Source organism: Gouania willdenowi, chromosome 4 (genome assembly GCF_900634775.1).
Source record: "Gouania willdenowi chromosome 4, fGouWil2.1, whole genome shotgun sequence".
Lineage (NCBI taxonomy): Eukaryota > Metazoa > Chordata > Actinopteri > Blenniiformes > Gobiesocidae > Gouania > Gouania willdenowi.
Genome location: NC_041047.1, coordinates 38,629,372 through 38,646,217, shown reverse-complemented (window position 1 = coordinate 38,646,217; position 16,846 = coordinate 38,629,372). Strand labels below are relative to the sequence as shown.

General features: G+C 43.9%; 1 protein-coding gene across 8 annotated transcripts in view; it reads right to left on the bottom strand.

Annotated features, from left to right (window-relative positions):
• szt2 (SZT2 subunit of KICSTOR complex) overlaps positions 1-16,846 on the bottom strand; it is a 197,923-nt gene that overhangs the window by 126,637 nt on the left and 54,440 nt on the right. For 7 of the 8 annotated variants that reach the window (XM_028445251.1, XM_028445256.1, XM_028445254.1 and 4 more), the window contains exon 22: positions 395-595. In XM_028445251.1, coding sequence (XP_028301052.1) covers positions 395-595 — 201 coding nt within the window. The remainder of the gene's footprint in view (positions 1-394; positions 596-16,846) is intronic. The other variant, XM_028445252.1, reaches the window with a different exon arrangement.

Below are 16,846 nucleotides of genomic sequence, written 5' to 3'. Positions count from 1 at the left end.
CTCAATGAAGGAATATTTGTAACTTTTGCTACATATACTGTCGTCACGTGTTCTGATTTGTAAATTAATATGTGGAAATGATATTGTTTTAACCCGTACCTGTAGTGAATTTTACTCATAAGCTCCATCAAAGATCATATATGATAGTAGAAGTTTGGTTAGGTTCTATTCTTTAAAAGTGCATCTAAAGCATCAGGAGATAAATAATCACTAACATGTGTGAGACACGTTTGCAGCTATTTTGCTTGGAAGGATCATATTTTCTGTAGTAACACAGTTTGAAACCAGACTAATTGATGATTCCGGTCACTCCCGGGGACCCAGTCTGAATGAAAAAAGCAGTGTTTCACCTCCACATACCATAGCATCCATTCCTGCTCAAACCTCAACTCACCTTTAATAACTGGTAAGGAGAAAGGAGCGAGGTGCCCGTCTCGTTCCCGCTCCAAGATGTGGTGCATGAAGGCCACGTGGTCGCAGCCGACCAATGAGATCTCCCGGTCGCTGAGCTCCTGCTCCAGGCTGCTGTGGAACAGGCTGAGCAGGAGCTCGTTGGGCAGGGATGAGCTGGGAATGGCCTCCTGGTTTTCTGCTGCTGAACACGCACAGACCAGGGTTAAAGTCAATTATAATCGTAATCATATAATGGATAATTAACTACAATTATTATGCAATTATAATTTAAATTATATGTTGTTGTAATCATAATTTAATTGTAATTTTCTTCAGATAAATGACTTTGTAATTGTAATTGGGATGGAAATTGTCTAGAAACTGTAAACTATGGTTTACACATACATAGTTAACAATTATTAAAATATGTTTCATATCAGGTTTTCCTGCTAACTGTCAGTTCTCTTAGGGATTGTTTTAACATTTTTAAAACTAATTTAAATTGAGGGGTATAGTGATCAGGGTTGGGGGTCAATTCCATTTTTCAGTTACAATTACATTTTCAATTTCTCATGTTCAATTACAATTCATTTATGATTACAGTTACCAGCAATTTTTTCCAATAACCAATAAATTACAATTACGTTCTCAATTATTACAGTTGAATTACAATTACTGAGCCTGAAATAAATAACCTAATTAAATTTAACCTTCCTCTTGTGTTAGCTTTCTGTTAGCATCCGTAATGATAGCGGGTCCTAAATCAGCTGTAAAATACTAAGAACAAGAACAATTATCTATCATCTAATTTCCTTCATATCTATTTAGGGATGTAACGATTAATCGTAAGGCAGTTAAAAATCGATTCATAGGTATCACGGTTCACATTGATTATCTGAAAATTGAATCGCAGTACTTTTTTTTTTTAAATAGCAGTATATATTTATCCTTGTCCAGAAGTGTTGGCGGCGGGTGTAATCTGCTACTACTTTCTTTCAGGCCGCCTTCTACTCTTAAACATGTTCAGATATGATTCCTTACCCCTTTAGCACCGAAAGAATATCTGTAATATTATGTGAATATCTGTAAAAGTCACATTTTTCTATTAGCTCTGTCTGCTAGCATAGCATCTCTTCTTCACGGCTAGAATATTTGCATGCCAACCGACTACTGGGTTACCAGCGCCCTCTGCTGGTCCAAACAAATATCTGACGTAAATCAGTGCAATGACCGTTTTTTTTTTTAAAGTCCAATTGTTAAGGCACAAAATACATTTTCAGTTGCACTTTTAAAAAGAAAAATAACAATTATGCACTTTTGCATTGTTTACTATAGAACCAGAATTTAAATTAACAGGCTACTTCTTCATTTGTATTATTCCTTTATTTATTTCATTTAAGATTTATTTTTAGTTAAATTGCATTGTTTTGAATAGTTTATCAAGGGATTCTTTTGACAATGAAAAATAAAAGGATAACAGTATTTTCTTGTTTTTTTTCCAAAAAAAATAATGGAATATTTTTCAGTCATCATTTGTCTACAGTCCCATTTTGTAAAATAAATTGTGAGAAAATCATTTCGTGAACCGAATCGTATAAGGAGTTGAGTGAATCGTTACATCCCTATATATATTGGTTACCTTGTTAGGCGTCTTAATCAATGAAAACATAGGTTTTAATATTTTTGGTGTTGGCGTGTGAGCCTTTTTTGTGTCAGTTTACCCTTTCAAATTTTTTTTTTTTTTTTTTTTTAATGGTAAAATGTAGGAAAACTTGATATGAAACATATTTTAATAATTGTTAACTACATATATGTAGAACTGTACATAGAACCGTAACATGATTCCCCAGTTTTGTGCTAAATTGGGGCGACCGTGGTGAGGTTGGGGGTTCGATCCCAGTACCTGACTGTTTCGAAGTGTCCTTGGGCAAGACACTGAACCCTAAGTTGCTCCCAGTGGTCGTCTAGTGCCTTGCATGGCAGTCCTGTCCCACTGGTGTGTGAATGTGAGAGTGATTGGGTGAATGAGCTGATATGTAAAGCGCTTTGAGACTGCTTCAGTGTGGGGATAAAGCGCTATATAAATCAAGTCCATTTATCATTTAAATTATAATTTTTATTGAATTTTCATGGTAATTACGATTACAAAGTCAATTAAAGCCGCGAGCGGCGTCATAGGTTCCGATGAAGCGGCCGGGGGCGGTAACCCACGGTCACGTATACCACTGTTTTGGGAATTGGCCTGAGCAAATTCGGTGTAAATTGGTGTAAAAACAAGTGAGATATTGCATTTACCAAGAAATGGCAAAAGATTTTCCTGTCATGATAGGCCCCTCCCACTTTTCACAGCCTGCTCTATTTGCCATAGCAATGTGCTTCCATCTAATAAGATTCATCCTACAGTGTTTTGAAGTCAACACGACATGTCGTCTTTCCGCCAGAGCTGCTGGCGTAGGACGGCCCAAGAAGCGGCGCCCTCTGAGAGCGCAAAGCATTGTGGGTGTTTTTGGTTATGGTTTGTTGTTTGGGGTTGTACGGTCATCATGTGTATCAAATATGAAGCACTTTGAACTTTGCATTCTGGAGTTGTAAGCGTTTTCGTAAAAAGGCGTAGTTATGGCGAAGGATTTTCCTGTGTCATGATAGGCCCCTCCCACTGGCCATGATGGGTAATTTGGTCATCGAGCGTTGTTTATGGATGGACAATCATCGTGTGTATCAAATATGAAGCAGTTTGAACTTTGCATTGAAGCGTTATAAGCATTTTCCTATTATAGCGTGCTGATGGCGAAGGATTCTCCCGTGTCATTATAGGCCCCTCCCACTGATCACAGCCTGTTTTTTCTTCCATAGCAATTTGCTCCCCTCTGTGTAGGTTCATCCTACAGTGTTTTCAAGTCAACACGACATATCGTCTGTCCACTACAGCTGCTCGTGTAGGACGACCACAGAAGCGGCGCCCTCTGAGAACGCAAGGCATTGTGGGTAAATTGGTTATCGTTTGTTGTTTAGCTCTGGACAGTGATCGTGTGTATCAAATATGAAGCAGTTTGAACTTTGCACTCTAGAGTTATAAGCGTTTTCGTATAACGGCGTAGTTATGGCGAGGGATTTTCCTGTGTCATGATAGGCCCCTCCCACTTTTCACAGCCTGCTCTATTTGCCATAGCAATGTGCTTCCATCTAATAAGATTCATCCTACAGTGTTTTGAAGTCAACACGACATGTCGTCTGTCCGCAACAGCTGCTCGTGTAGGACGACCACAGAAGCGGCGCCCTCTGAGAACGCAAGGCATTGTGGGTAAATTGGTTATCGTTTGCTGTTTAGCTCTGGACAGTGATCGTGTGTATCAAATATGAAGCAGTTTGAACTTTGCACTCTAGAGTTATAAGCGTTTTTGTATAACGGCGTAGTTATGGCGAGGGATTTTCATGTGTCATTATAGGCCCCTCCCACTGGCCATGATGGGTAATTTGGTCATCGAGCGTTGTTCATGGATGGACAATCATCGTGTGTATCAAATATGAAGCAGTTTGAACTTTGCATTCCAGAGTTATAAGCGTTTTCTTATAACGGCGTAGTTATGGCGAGGGATTTTCGTGTGTCATTATAGGCCCCTCCCACTGATCACAGCCTTTTTTTTCTTCCATAGCAATTTGCTCCCCTCTGTGTAGGTTCATCCTACAGTGTTTTGAAGTCAACACGACATATCGTCTGTCCGCTACAGCTGCTCGTGTAGGACGACCACAGAAGCGGCGCCCTCTGAGAACGCAAGGCATTGTGGGTAAATTGGATATCGTTTGTTGTTTAGCTCTGGACAGTGATCGTGTGTATCAAATATGAAGCAGTTTGAACTTTGCACTCTAGAGTTATAAGCGTTTTTGTATAACGGCGTAGTTATGGCGAGGGATTTTCATGTGTCATTATAGGCCCCTCCCACTGGCCATGATGGGTAATTTGGTCATCGAGCGTTGTTTATGGATGGACAATCATCGTGTGTATCAAATATGAAGCAGTTTGAACTTTGCATTGAAGCGTTATAAGCATTTTCCTATTATAGCGTGCTGATGGCGAAGGATTCTCCCGTGTCATTATAGGCCCCTCCCACTGATCACAGCCTGTTTTTTCTTCCATAGCAATTTGCTACCCTCCGTGTAGGTTCATCCTACAGTGTTTTGAAGTCAACACGACATATCGTCTGTCCGCTACAGCTGCTCGTGTGGGACGACCACAGAAGCGGCGCCCACTGAGAATGCAAGGCATTGTGGGTAAATTGGTTATCGTTTGTTGTTTAGCTCTGGACAGTGATCGTGTGTATCAAATATGAAGCAGTTTGAACTTTGCACTCTAGAGTTATAAGCGTTTTCGTATAACGGCGTAGTTATGGCGAGGGATTTTCCTGTGTCATGATAGGCCCCTCCCACTTTTCACAGCCTGCTCTATTTGCCATAGCAATGTGCTTCCATCTAATAAGATTCATCCTACAGTGTTTTGAAGTCAACACGACATATCGTCTGTCCGCTACAGCTGCTCGTGTAGGACGACCACAGAAGCGGCGCCCTCTGAGAACGCAAGGCATTGTGGGTAAATTGGTTATGGAGTTTTGTTTATGGCTGGTTATCGTTTGTTGTTTAGCTGTGGACAGTGATCGTGTGTATCAAATATGAAGCAGTTTGAACTTTGCATTCTAGAGTTATAAGCTTTTTCCTAGAACGGCGTCCTGTAAATGCTAACCGTGTACATGACCTTAAATGACACCGGTCGAAAACACAAGGCATGATGGGAAATGTTTCAAAGCAGTCATGACCAAGCTTGGGCACATGTCCTTTGTGTGAAATTTGAAGCTGATCGAAGTTTGTGTGTCAGAGTTATGGAGATTTGGAATTTTTTGCGTGCTAACGAAAATTAGCATTGCAGTTTTGTGGCGGCGCCACGACCAAACCGTGACAGATACAAAAATTCTTTCGATAACTTTTCATCTTCAATGGGTCCTATGTGGTGTTGCCAAGTTTTAAGCGAGTCGGATGAATCCCCTCAGACTAGATAGCGCAGATGCGTTTCGAGGGCGAAACGCCATTTTTGACCTTTGACCCAAGATGGCTGACTTCCTGTTTGGTTTTGGGCGGGGTCACAATGTAACTTTTTGCTCATTCTGGGGCGAAGACTACATGTGGCGATTTTCGTGCAAATCGGTCAGACCTGGCGGTCGTGTGGTTCCATCGTTTGTTTTGGCGGCGAAAACGCACGCTATGCGTGCGTTTTCTGTCCGTTTTTTTTCACGCCACCAAATTATCAAATTTTTCGCCAGGCCTGAGGTGCGTGCAAATTTCGGTGAGTTTTCGGGCATTTTTAGGGGGTCGAATTAGCGATCAAAGGCGGGCGGGGTATAATAATAATAATAATTAAAGCCGCGAGCGGCGTCATAGGTTCCGATGAAGCGGCCGGGGGCGGTAACCCACGGTCACGTATACCACTGTTGGGGACTTGGGAATTGGCCTGGAGTTATAAGCGTTTTCGTATAACGGCGTAGTTATGGCAAAGGATTTTCCTGTGTCATGATAGGCCCCTCCCACTTTTCACAGCCTGCTCTATTTGCCATAGCAATGTGCTTCCATCTAATAAGATTCATCCTACAGTGTTTTGAAGTCAACACGACATGTCGTCTGTCCGCTACAGCTGCTCGTGTAGGACGACCACAGAAGCGGCGCCCTCTGAGAACGCAAGGCATTGTGGGTAAATTGGTTATCGTTTGTTGTTTAGCTCTGGACAGTGATCGTGTGTATCAAATATGAAGCAGTTTGAACTTTGCACTCTAGAGTTATAAGCGTTTTCGTATAACGGCGTAGTTATGGCGAGGGATTTTCCTGTGTCATGATAGGCCCCTCCCACTTTTCACAGCCTGCTCTATTTGCCATAGCAATGTGCTTCCATCTAATAAGATTCATCCTACAGTGTTTTGAAGTCAACACAACATGTCGTCTTGCCGCTAGAGCTGCTGGCGTAGGACGGCCCAAGAAGCGGCGCCCTCTGAGAGCGCAAGGCATTGTGGGTGTTTTTGGTTATCGTTTGTTGTTTGGGGCTGTACGGTCATCATGTGTAATAAATATGAAGCACTTTGAACTTTGCATTCTGGAGTTGTAAGCGTTTTCGTATAACGGCGTAGTTATGGCGAAGGATTTTCCTGTGTCATGATAGGCCCCTCCCACTTTTCACAGCATGCTCTATTTGCCATAGCAATGTGCTTCCATCTAAAAAGATTCATCCTACAGTGTTTTGAAGTCAACACGACATGTCGTCTTGCCGCTAGAGCTGCTGGCGTAGGACGACCACAGAAGCAGCGCCCTCTGAGAACGCAAGGCATTGTGGGTAAATTGGTCATCGTTTGTTGTTTAGCTCTGGACAGTGATCGTGTGTATCAAATATGAAGCACTTTGAACTTTGCATTCTGGAGTTGCAAGCGTTTTCGTATAACGGCGTAGTTATGGCGAGGGATTTTTGTGTGTGATTATAGGCCCCTCCCACTGGCCATGATGGGTAATTTGGTCATCGAGCGTTGTTTATGGATGGACAATCATCGTGTGTCTCAAATATGAAGCAGTTTGAACTTTGCATTGAAGCGTTATAAGCATTTTCCTATTATAGCGTGCTGATGGCGAAGGATTCTCCCGTGTCATTATAGGCCCCTCCCACTGATCACAGCCTTTTTTTTCTTCCATAGCAATTTGCTCCCCTCTGTGTAGGTTCATCCTACAGTGTTTTGAAGTCAACACGACATATCGTCTGACCGCTACAGCTGCTCGTGTAAGACGACCACAGAAGCGGCGCCCTCTGAGAACGCAAGGCATTGTGGGTAAATTGGTTATCGTTTGTTGTTTAGCTCTGGACAGTGATCGTGTGTATCAAATATGAAGCAGTTTGAACTTTGCACTCTAGAGTTATAAGCGTTTTCGTATAACGGCGTAGGTATGGCGAGGGATTTTCCTGTGTCATGATAGGCCCCTCCCACTTTTACAGCCTGCTCTATTTGCCATAGCAATGTGCTTCCATCTAATAAGGTTCATCCTACAGTGTTTTGAAGTCAACACGACATATCGTCTGTCCGCTACAGCTGCTCGTGTTGGACGACCACAGAAGCGGCGCCCTCTGAGAACGCAAGGCATTGTGGGTAAATTGGTTATCGTTTGTTGTTTAGCTCTGGACAGTGATCGTGTGTATGAAATATGAAGCAGTTTGAACTTTGCACTCTAGAGTTATAAGCGTTTTCGTATAACGGCGTAGTTATGGCGAGGGATTTTCCTGTGTCATGATAGGCCCCTCCCACTTTTCACAGCCTGCTCTATTTGCCATAGCAATGTGCTTCCATCTAATAAGATTCATCCTACAGTGTTTTGAAGTCCACACGACATATCGTCTGTCCGCTACAGCTGCTCGTGTTGGACGACCACAGAAGCGGCGCCCTCTGAGAACGCAAGGCATTATGGGTAAATTGGTTCTCGAGTTTTGTTTACGGCTGTACGGTCATCATGTGTATCAAATATGGAGCAGTTTGAACTTTGCACTCTAGAGTTATAAGCGTTTTCGTATAACGGCGTAGTTATGGCGAGGGATTTTTGTGTGTGATTATAGGCCCCTCCCGCTGGCCATGATGGGTAATTTGGTCATCGAGCGTTGTTTATGGATGGACAATCATCGTGTGTATCAAATATGAAGCGGTTTGAACTTTGCATTGGAGCGTTATAAGCATTTTCCTATTATAGCGTGCTGATGGCGAAGGATTCTCCTGTGTCATGATAGGCCCCTCTCACTTTTCACAGCCTGGTATATTTTCCATCGCAATGTGCGTCCATCTAATAAGATTCATCCTACAGTGTTTTCAAGTCAACAAGACATATCGTCTTTCCACTACAGCTGCTCGTGTAGGACGACCACAGAAGCGGCGCCCTCTGAGAACGCAAGGCATTGTGGGTAAATTGGCTATCGTTTGTTGTTTAGCTCTGGACAGTGATCGTGTGTATCAAATATGAAGCAGTTTGAACTTTGCAATCTAGAGTTATAAGCGTTTTCGTATAACGGCGTATTAATGGCGAGGGATTTTCTTGTGTCATTATAGGCCCCTCCCACTGGCCATGATGGATAATTTGGTCATTGAGGGTTGTTTATGGATGGACAATCATCGTGTGTATTAAATATGAAGCAGTTTGAACTTTGCATTGAAGCGTTATAAGCATTTTCCTATTATAGCGTGCTGATGGCGAAGGATTCTCCCGTGTAATTATAGGCCCCTCCCACTGATCACAGCCTGTTTTTTCTTCCATAGCAATTTGCTACCCTCTGTGTAGGTTCATCCTACAGTGTTTTGAAGTCAACACGACATATCGTCTGTCCGCTACAGCTGCTCGTGTTGGACGACCACAGAAGTGGCGCCCTCTGAGAACGCAAGGCATTATGGGTAAATTGGTTCTCGAGTTTTGTTAATGGCTGTACGGTCATCTTGTGTATCAAATATGAAGCAGTTTGAACTTTGCATTCTAGAGTTATAAGCTTTTTCCTAGAACGGCGTCCTGTAAATGCTAACCGTGTACGTGACCTTAAATGACACCGGTCGAAAACACAAGGCATGATGGGAAATGTTTCAAAGCAGTCATGACCAAGCTTGGGCACATGTCCTTTGTGTGAAATTTGAAGCTGATCGAAGTTTGTGTGTCAGAGTTATGGAGATTTGGAATTTTTTGCGTGCTAACGAAAATTAGCATTGCAGTTTTGTGGCGGCGCCACGACCAAATCGTGACAGATACAAAAATTCTTTCGATAACTTTTCATCTTCAATGGGTCCTATGTGGTGTTGCCAAGTTTTAAGCGAATCGGATGAATCCCCTCAGACTAGATAGCGCAGATGCGTTTCGAGGGCGAAACGCCATTTTTGACCTTTGACCCAAGATGGCTGACTTCCTGTTTGGTTTTGGGCGGGGTCACAATGTAACTTTTTGCTCATTCTGGGGCGAAGACTACATGTGGCGACTTTCGTGCAAATCGGTCAGACCTGGCGGTCGTGTGGATCCATCGTTTGTTTTGGCGGCGAAAACGCACGCTACGCTACGCTACGCGTGCGTTTTCTGTCCGTTTTTTTTCACGCCACCAAATTATCAAATTTTTCGCCAGGCCTGAGGTGCGTGCAAATTTCGGTGAGTTTTCAGGCATTTTTAGGGGGTCGAATTAGCGATCAAAGGCGGGCGGGGTATAATAATAATAATAATTAAAGCCGCGAGCGGCGTCATAGGTTCCGATGAAGCGGCCGGGGGCGGTAACCCACGGTCACGTATACCACTGTTGGGGATTTGGGAATTGGCCTGGAGTTGTAAGCGTTTTCGTATAACGGCGTACTTATCGCGAAGGATTTTCCTGTGTCATGATAGGCCCCTCCCACTTTTCACAGCCTGCTCTATTTGCCATAGCAATGTGCTTCCATCTAATAAGATTCATCCTACAGTGTTTTGAAGTCAACACGACATGTCGTCTGTCCACTACAGCTGCTCGTGTAGGACGACCACAGAAGCGGCGCCCTCTGAGAGCGCAAGGCATTGTGGGTGTTTTTGGTTATCGTTTGTTGTTTGGGGCTGTACCGTCATCATGTGTGTCAAATATGAAGCACTTTGAACTTTGCACTCTAGAGTTATAAGCGTTTTCGTATAACGGCGTAGTTATGGCGAGGGATTTTCCTGTGTCATGATAGGCCCCTCCCACTTTTCACAGCCTGCTCTATTTGCCATAGTATGTGCTTCCATCTAATAAGATTCATCCTACAGTGTTTTGAAGTCAACACGACATATCGTCTGTCCGCTACAGCTGCTCGTGTAGGACAACCACAGAAGCGGCGCCCTCTGAGAACGCAAGGCATTATGGGTAAATTGGTTATGAAGTTTTGTTTATGGCTGGACAGTGATCGTGTGTATCAAATATGAAGCAGTTTGAATTTAGCATTCTAGAGTTATAAGCTTTTTCCTATTACAGCGTGCTGATGGCGAAGAATTCTCCTGTGTCATGATAGGCCCCTCCCACTTTTCACAGCCTGGTATATTTTCCATCGCAATGTGCTTCCATCTAATAAGATTCATCCTACAGTGTTTTCAAGTCAACACGACATATCGTCTTTCCACTACAGCTGCTCGTGTAGGACGACCACAGAAGCGGCGCCCTCTGAGAACGCAAGGCATTGTGGGTAAATTGGCTATCGTTTGTTGTTTAGCTCTGGACAGTGATCGTGTGTATCAAATATGAAGCAGTTTGAACTTTGCAATCTAGAGTTATAAGCGTTTTCGTATAACGGCGTAGTTATGGCGAGGGATTTTCTTGTGTCATTATAGGCCCCTCCCACTGGCCATGATGGGTAATTTGGTCATTGAGCGTTGTTCATGGATGGACAATCATCGTGTGTATTAAATATGAAGCAGTTTGAACTTTGCATTGAAGCGTTATAAGCATTTTCCTATTATAGCGTGCTGATGGCGAAGGATTCTCCTGTGTAATTATAGGCCCCTCCCACTGATCACAGCCTGTTTTTTCTTCCATTGCAATTTGCTACCCTCTGTGTAGGTTCATCCTACAGTGTTTTGAAGTCAACACGACATATCGTCTGTCCGCTACAGCTGCTCGTGTTGGACGACCACAGAAGTGGCGCCCTCTGAGAACGCAAGGCATTATGGGTAAATTGGTTCTCGAGTTTTGTTAATGGCTGTACGGTCATCATGTGTATCAAATATGAAGCAGTTTGAACTTTGCATTCTAGAGTTATAAGCTTTTTCCTAGAACGGCGTCCTGTAAATGCTAACCGTGTACGTGACCTTAAATGACACCGGTCGAAAACACAAGGCATGATGGGAAATGTTTCAAAGCAGTCATGACCAAGCTTGGGCACATGTCCTTTGTGTGAAATTTGAAGCTGATCGAAGTTTGTGTGTCAGAGTTATGGAGATTTGGACATTTCTGCGTGCTAACGAAAATTAGCATTGCATTTTTGTGGCGGCGCCACGACCAAACCGTGACAGATACAAAAATTCTTTCGATAACTTTTCATCTTCAATGGGTCCTATGTGGTGTTGCCAAGTTTTAAGCGAATCGGATGAATCCCCTCAGACTAGATAGCGCAGATGCGTTTCGAGGGCGAAACGCCATTTTTGACCTTTGACCCAAGATGGCTGACTTCCTGTTTGGTTTTGGGCGGGGTCACAATGTAACTTTTTGCTCATTCTGGGGCGAAGACTACATGTGGCGATTTTCGTGCAAATCGGTCAGACCTGGCGGTCGTGTGGTTCCATCGTTTGTTTTGGCGGCGAAAACGCACGCTATGCGTGCGTTTTCTGTCCGTTTTTTTTCACGCCACCAAATTATCAAATTTTTCGCCAGGCCTGAGGTGCGTGCAAATTTCGGTGAGTTTTCGGGCATTTTTAGGGGGTCGAATTAGCGATCAAAGGCGGGCGGGGTATAATAATAATAATAATTAAAGCCGCGAGCGGCGTCATAGGTTCCGATGAAGCGGCCGGGGGCGGTAACCCACGGTCACGTATACCACTGTTGGGGACTTGGGAATTGGCCTGGAGTTATAAGCGTTTTCGTATAACGGCGTAGTTATGGCAAAGGATTTTCCTGTGTCATGATAGGCCCCTCCCACTTTTCACAGCCTGCTCTATTTGCCATAGCAATGTGCTTCCATCTAATAAGATTCATCCTACAGTGTTTTGAAGTCAACACGACATGTCGTCTGTCCGCTACAGCTGCTCGTGTAGGACGACCACAGAAGCGGCGCCCTCTGAGAACGCAAGGCATTGTGGGTAAATTGGTTATCGTTTGTTGTTTAGCTCTGGACAGTGATCGTGTGTATCAAATATGAAGCAGTTTGAACTTTGCACTCTAGAGTTATAAGCGTTTTCGTATAACGGCGTAGTTATGGCGAGGGATTTTCCTGTGTCATGATAGGCCCCTCCCACTTTTCACAGCCTGCTCTATTTGCCATAGCAATGTGCTTCCATCTAATAAGATTCATCCTACAGTGTTTTGAAGTCAACACAACATGTCGTCTTGCCGCTAGAGCTGCTGGCGTAGGACGGCCCAAGAAGCGGCGCCCTCTGAGAGCGCAAGGCATTGTGGGTGTTTTTGGTTATCGTTTGTTGTTTGGGGCTGTACGGTCATCATGTGTAATAAATATGAAGCACTTTGAACTTTGCATTCTGGAGTTGTAAGCGTTTTCGTATAACGGCGTAGTTATGGCGAAGGATTTTCCTGTGTCATGATAGGCCCCTCCCACTTTTCACAGCATGCTCTATTTGCCATAGCAATGTGCTTCCATCTAAAAAGATTCATCCTACAGTGTTTTGAAGTCAACACGACATGTCGTCTTGCCGCTAGAGCTGCTGGCGTAGGACGACCACAGAAGCAGCGCCCTCTGAGAACGCAAGGCATTGTGGGTAAATTGGTCATCGTTTGTTGTTTAGCTCTGGACAGTGATCGTGTGTATCAAATATGAAGCACTTTGAACTTTGCATTCTGGAGTTGCAAGCGTTTTCGTATAACGGCGTAGTTATGGCGAGGGATTTTTGTGTGTGATTATAGGCCCCTCCCACTGGCCATGATGGGTAATTTGGTCATCGAGCGTTGTTTATGGATGGACAATCATCGTGTGTCTCAAATATGAAGCAGTTTGAACTTTGCATTGAAGCGTTATAAGCATTTTCCTATTATAGCGTGCTGATGGCGAAGGATTCTCCCGTGTCATTATAGGCCCCTCCCACTGATCACAGCCTTTTTTTTCTTCCATAGCAATTTGCTCCCCTCTGTGTAGGTTCATCCTACAGTGTTTTGAAGTCAACACGACATATCGTCTGACCGCTACAGCTGCTCGTGTAAGACGACCACAGAAGCGGCGCCCTCTGAGAACGCAAGGCATTGTGGGTAAATTGGTTATCGTTTGTTGTTTAGCTCTGGACAGTGATCGTGTGTATCAAATATGAAGCAGTTTGAACTTTGCACTCTAGAGTTATAAGCGTTTTCGTATAACGGCGTAGGTATGGCGAGGGATTTTCCTGTGTCATGATAGGCCCCTCCCACTTTTACAGCCTGCTCTATTTGCCATAGCAATGTGCTTCCATCTAATAAGGTTCATCCTACAGTGTTTTGAAGTCAACACGACATATCGTCTGTCCGCTACAGCTGCTCGTGTTGGACGACCACAGAAGCGGCGCCCTCTGAGAACGCAAGGCATTGTGGGTAAATTGGTTATCGTTTGTTGTTTAGCTCTGGACAGTGATCGTGTGTATGAAATATGAAGCAGTTTGAACTTTGCACTCTAGAGTTATAAGCGTTTTCGTATAACGGCGTAGTTATGGCGAGGGATTTTCCTGTGTCATGATAGGCCCCTCCCACTTTTCACAGCCTGCTCTATTTGCCATAGAAATGTGCTTCCATCTAATAAGATTCATCCTACAGTGTTTTGAAGTCCACACGACATATCGTCTGTCCGCTACAGCTGCTCGTGTTGGACGACCACAGAAGCGGCGCCCTCTGAGAACGCAAGGCATTATGGGTAAATTGGTTCTCGAGTTTTGTTTACGGCTGTACGGTCATCATGTGTATCAAATATGGAGCAGTTTGAACTTTGCACTCTAGAGTTATAAGCGTTTTCGTATAACGGCGTAGTTATGGCGAGGGATTTTTGTGTGTGATTATAGGCCCCTCCCGCTGGCCATGATGGGTAATTTGGTCATCGAGCGTTGTTTATGGATGGACAATCATCGTGTGTATCAAATATGAAGCGGTTTGAACTTTGCATTGGAGCGTTATAAGCATTTTCCTATTATAGCGTGCTGATGGCGAAGGATTCTCCTGTGTCATGATAGGCCCCTCCCACTTTTCACAGCCTGGTATATTTTCCATCGCAATGTGCGTCCATCTAATAAGATTCATCCTACAGTGTTTTCAAGTCAACAAGACATATCGTCTTTCCACTACAGCTGCTCGTGTAGGACGACCACAGAAGCGGCGCCCTCTGAGAACGCAAGGCATTGTGGGTAAATTGGCTATCGTTTGTTGTTTAGCTCTGGACAGTGATCGTGTGTATCAAATATGAAGCAGTTTGAACTTTGCAATCTAGAGTTATAAGCGTTTTCGTATAACGGCGTATTAATGGCGAGGGATTTTCTTGTGTCATTATAGGCCCCTCCCACTGGCCATGATGGATAATTTTGTCATTGAGCGTTGTTTATGGATGGACAATCATCGTGTGTATTAAATATGAAGCAGTTTGAACTTTGCATTGAAGCGTTATAAGCATTTTCCTATTATAGCGTGCTGATGGCGAAGGATTCTCCCGTGTAATTATAGGCCCCTCCCACTGATCACAGCCTGTTTTTTCTTCCATAGCAATTTGCTCCCCTCTGTGTAGGTTCATCCTACAGTGTTTTGAAGTCAACACGACATATCGTCTGTCCGCTACAGCTGCTCGTGTTGGACGACCACAGAAGTGGCGCCCTCTGAGAACGCAAGGCATTATGGGTAAATTGGTTCTCGAGTTTTGTTAATGGCTGTACGGTCATCTTGTGTATCAAATATGAAGCAGTTTGAACTTTGCATTCTAGAGTTATAAGCTTTTTCCTAGAACGGCGTCCTGTAAATGCTAACCGTGTACGTGACCTTAAATGACACCGGTCGAAAACACAAGGCATGATGGGAAATGTTTCAAAGCAGTCATGACCAAGCTTGGGCACATGTCCTTTGTGTGAAATTTGAAGCTGATCGAAGTTTGTGTGTCAGAGTTATGGAGATTTGGAATTTTTTGCGTGCTAACGAAAATTAGCATTGCAGTTTTGTGGCGGCGCCACGACCAAATCGTGACAGATACAAAAATTCTTTCGATAACTTTTCATCTTCAATGGGTCCTATGTGGTGTTGCCAAGTTTTAAGCGAATCGGATGAATCCCCTCAGACTAGATAGCGCAGATGCGTTTCGAGGGCGAAACGCCATTTTTGACCTTTGACCCAAGATGGCTGACTTCCTGTTTGGTTTTGGGCGGGGTCACAATGTAACTTTTTGCTCATTCTGGGGCGAAGACTACATGTGGCGACTTTCGTGCAAATCGGTCAGACCTGGCGGTCGTGTGGATCCATCGTTTGTTTTGGCGGCGAAAACGCACGCTACGCTACGCTACGCGTGCGTTTTCTGTCCGTTTTTTTTCACGCCACCAAATTATCAAATTTTTCGCCAGGCCTGAGGTGCGTGCAAATTTCGGTGAGTTTTCAGGCATTTTTAGGGGGTCGAATTAGCGATCAAAGGCGGGCGGGGTATAATAATAATAATAATTAAAGCCGCGAGCGGCGTCATAGGTTCCGATGAAGCGGCCGGGGGCGGTAACCCACGGTCACGTATACCACTGTTTTGGGAATTGGCCTGAGCAAATTTGGTGTAAATTGGTGTAAAAACAACTGAGATATTGCATTTACCAAGAAATGGCGAAAGATTTTCCTGTGTCATGATAGGCCCCTCCCACTTTTCACAGCCTGCTCTATTTGCCTTAGCAATGTGCTTCCATCTAATAAGATTCATCCTACAGTGTTTTGAAGTCAACACGACATGTCGTCTTTCTGCCAGAGCTGCTGGCGTAGGACGGCCCAAGAAGCGGCCCCCTCTGAGAGCGCAAAGCATTGTGGGTGTTTTTGGTTATCGTTTGTTGTTTGGGGTTGTACGGTCATCATGTGTATCAAATATGAAGCACTTTGAACTTTGCATTCTGGAGTTGTAAGCGTTTTCGTATAACGGCGTAGTTATGGCGAAGGATTTTCCTGTGTCATTATAGGCCCCTCCCACAGGCCATGATGGGTAATTTGGTCATCGAGCGTTGTTCATGGATGGACAATCATCGTGTGTATCAAATATGAAGCAGTTTGAACTTTGCACTCTAGAGTTATAGCATTTTCGTATAATGGCGTAGTTATGGCGAGGGATTTTCGTGTGTCATTATAGGCCCCTCCCACTGGCCATGATGGGTAATTTGGTCATCGAGCATTGTTTATGGATGGACAATCATCGTGTGTCTCAAATATGAAGCAGTTTGAACTTTGCATTGAAGCGTTATAAGCATTTTCCTATTATAGCGTGCTGATGGCGAAGGATTCTCCCGTGTCATTATAGGCCCCTCCCACTGATCACAGCCTGTTTTTTCTTCCATAGCAATTTGCTACCCTCTGTGTAGGTTCATCCTACAGTGTTTTGAAGTCAACACGACATATCGTCTGTCCGCTACAGATGCTCGTGTTGGACGACCACAGAAGCGGCGCCCTCAGAGAACGCAAGGCATTGTGGGTAAATTGGTCATTGTGTATTGTTTAGCTCTGGACAGTGATCGTGTGTATCAAATATGAAGCAGTTTGAACTTTGCATTCTAGAGTTATAAGCGTTTTCGTATAACG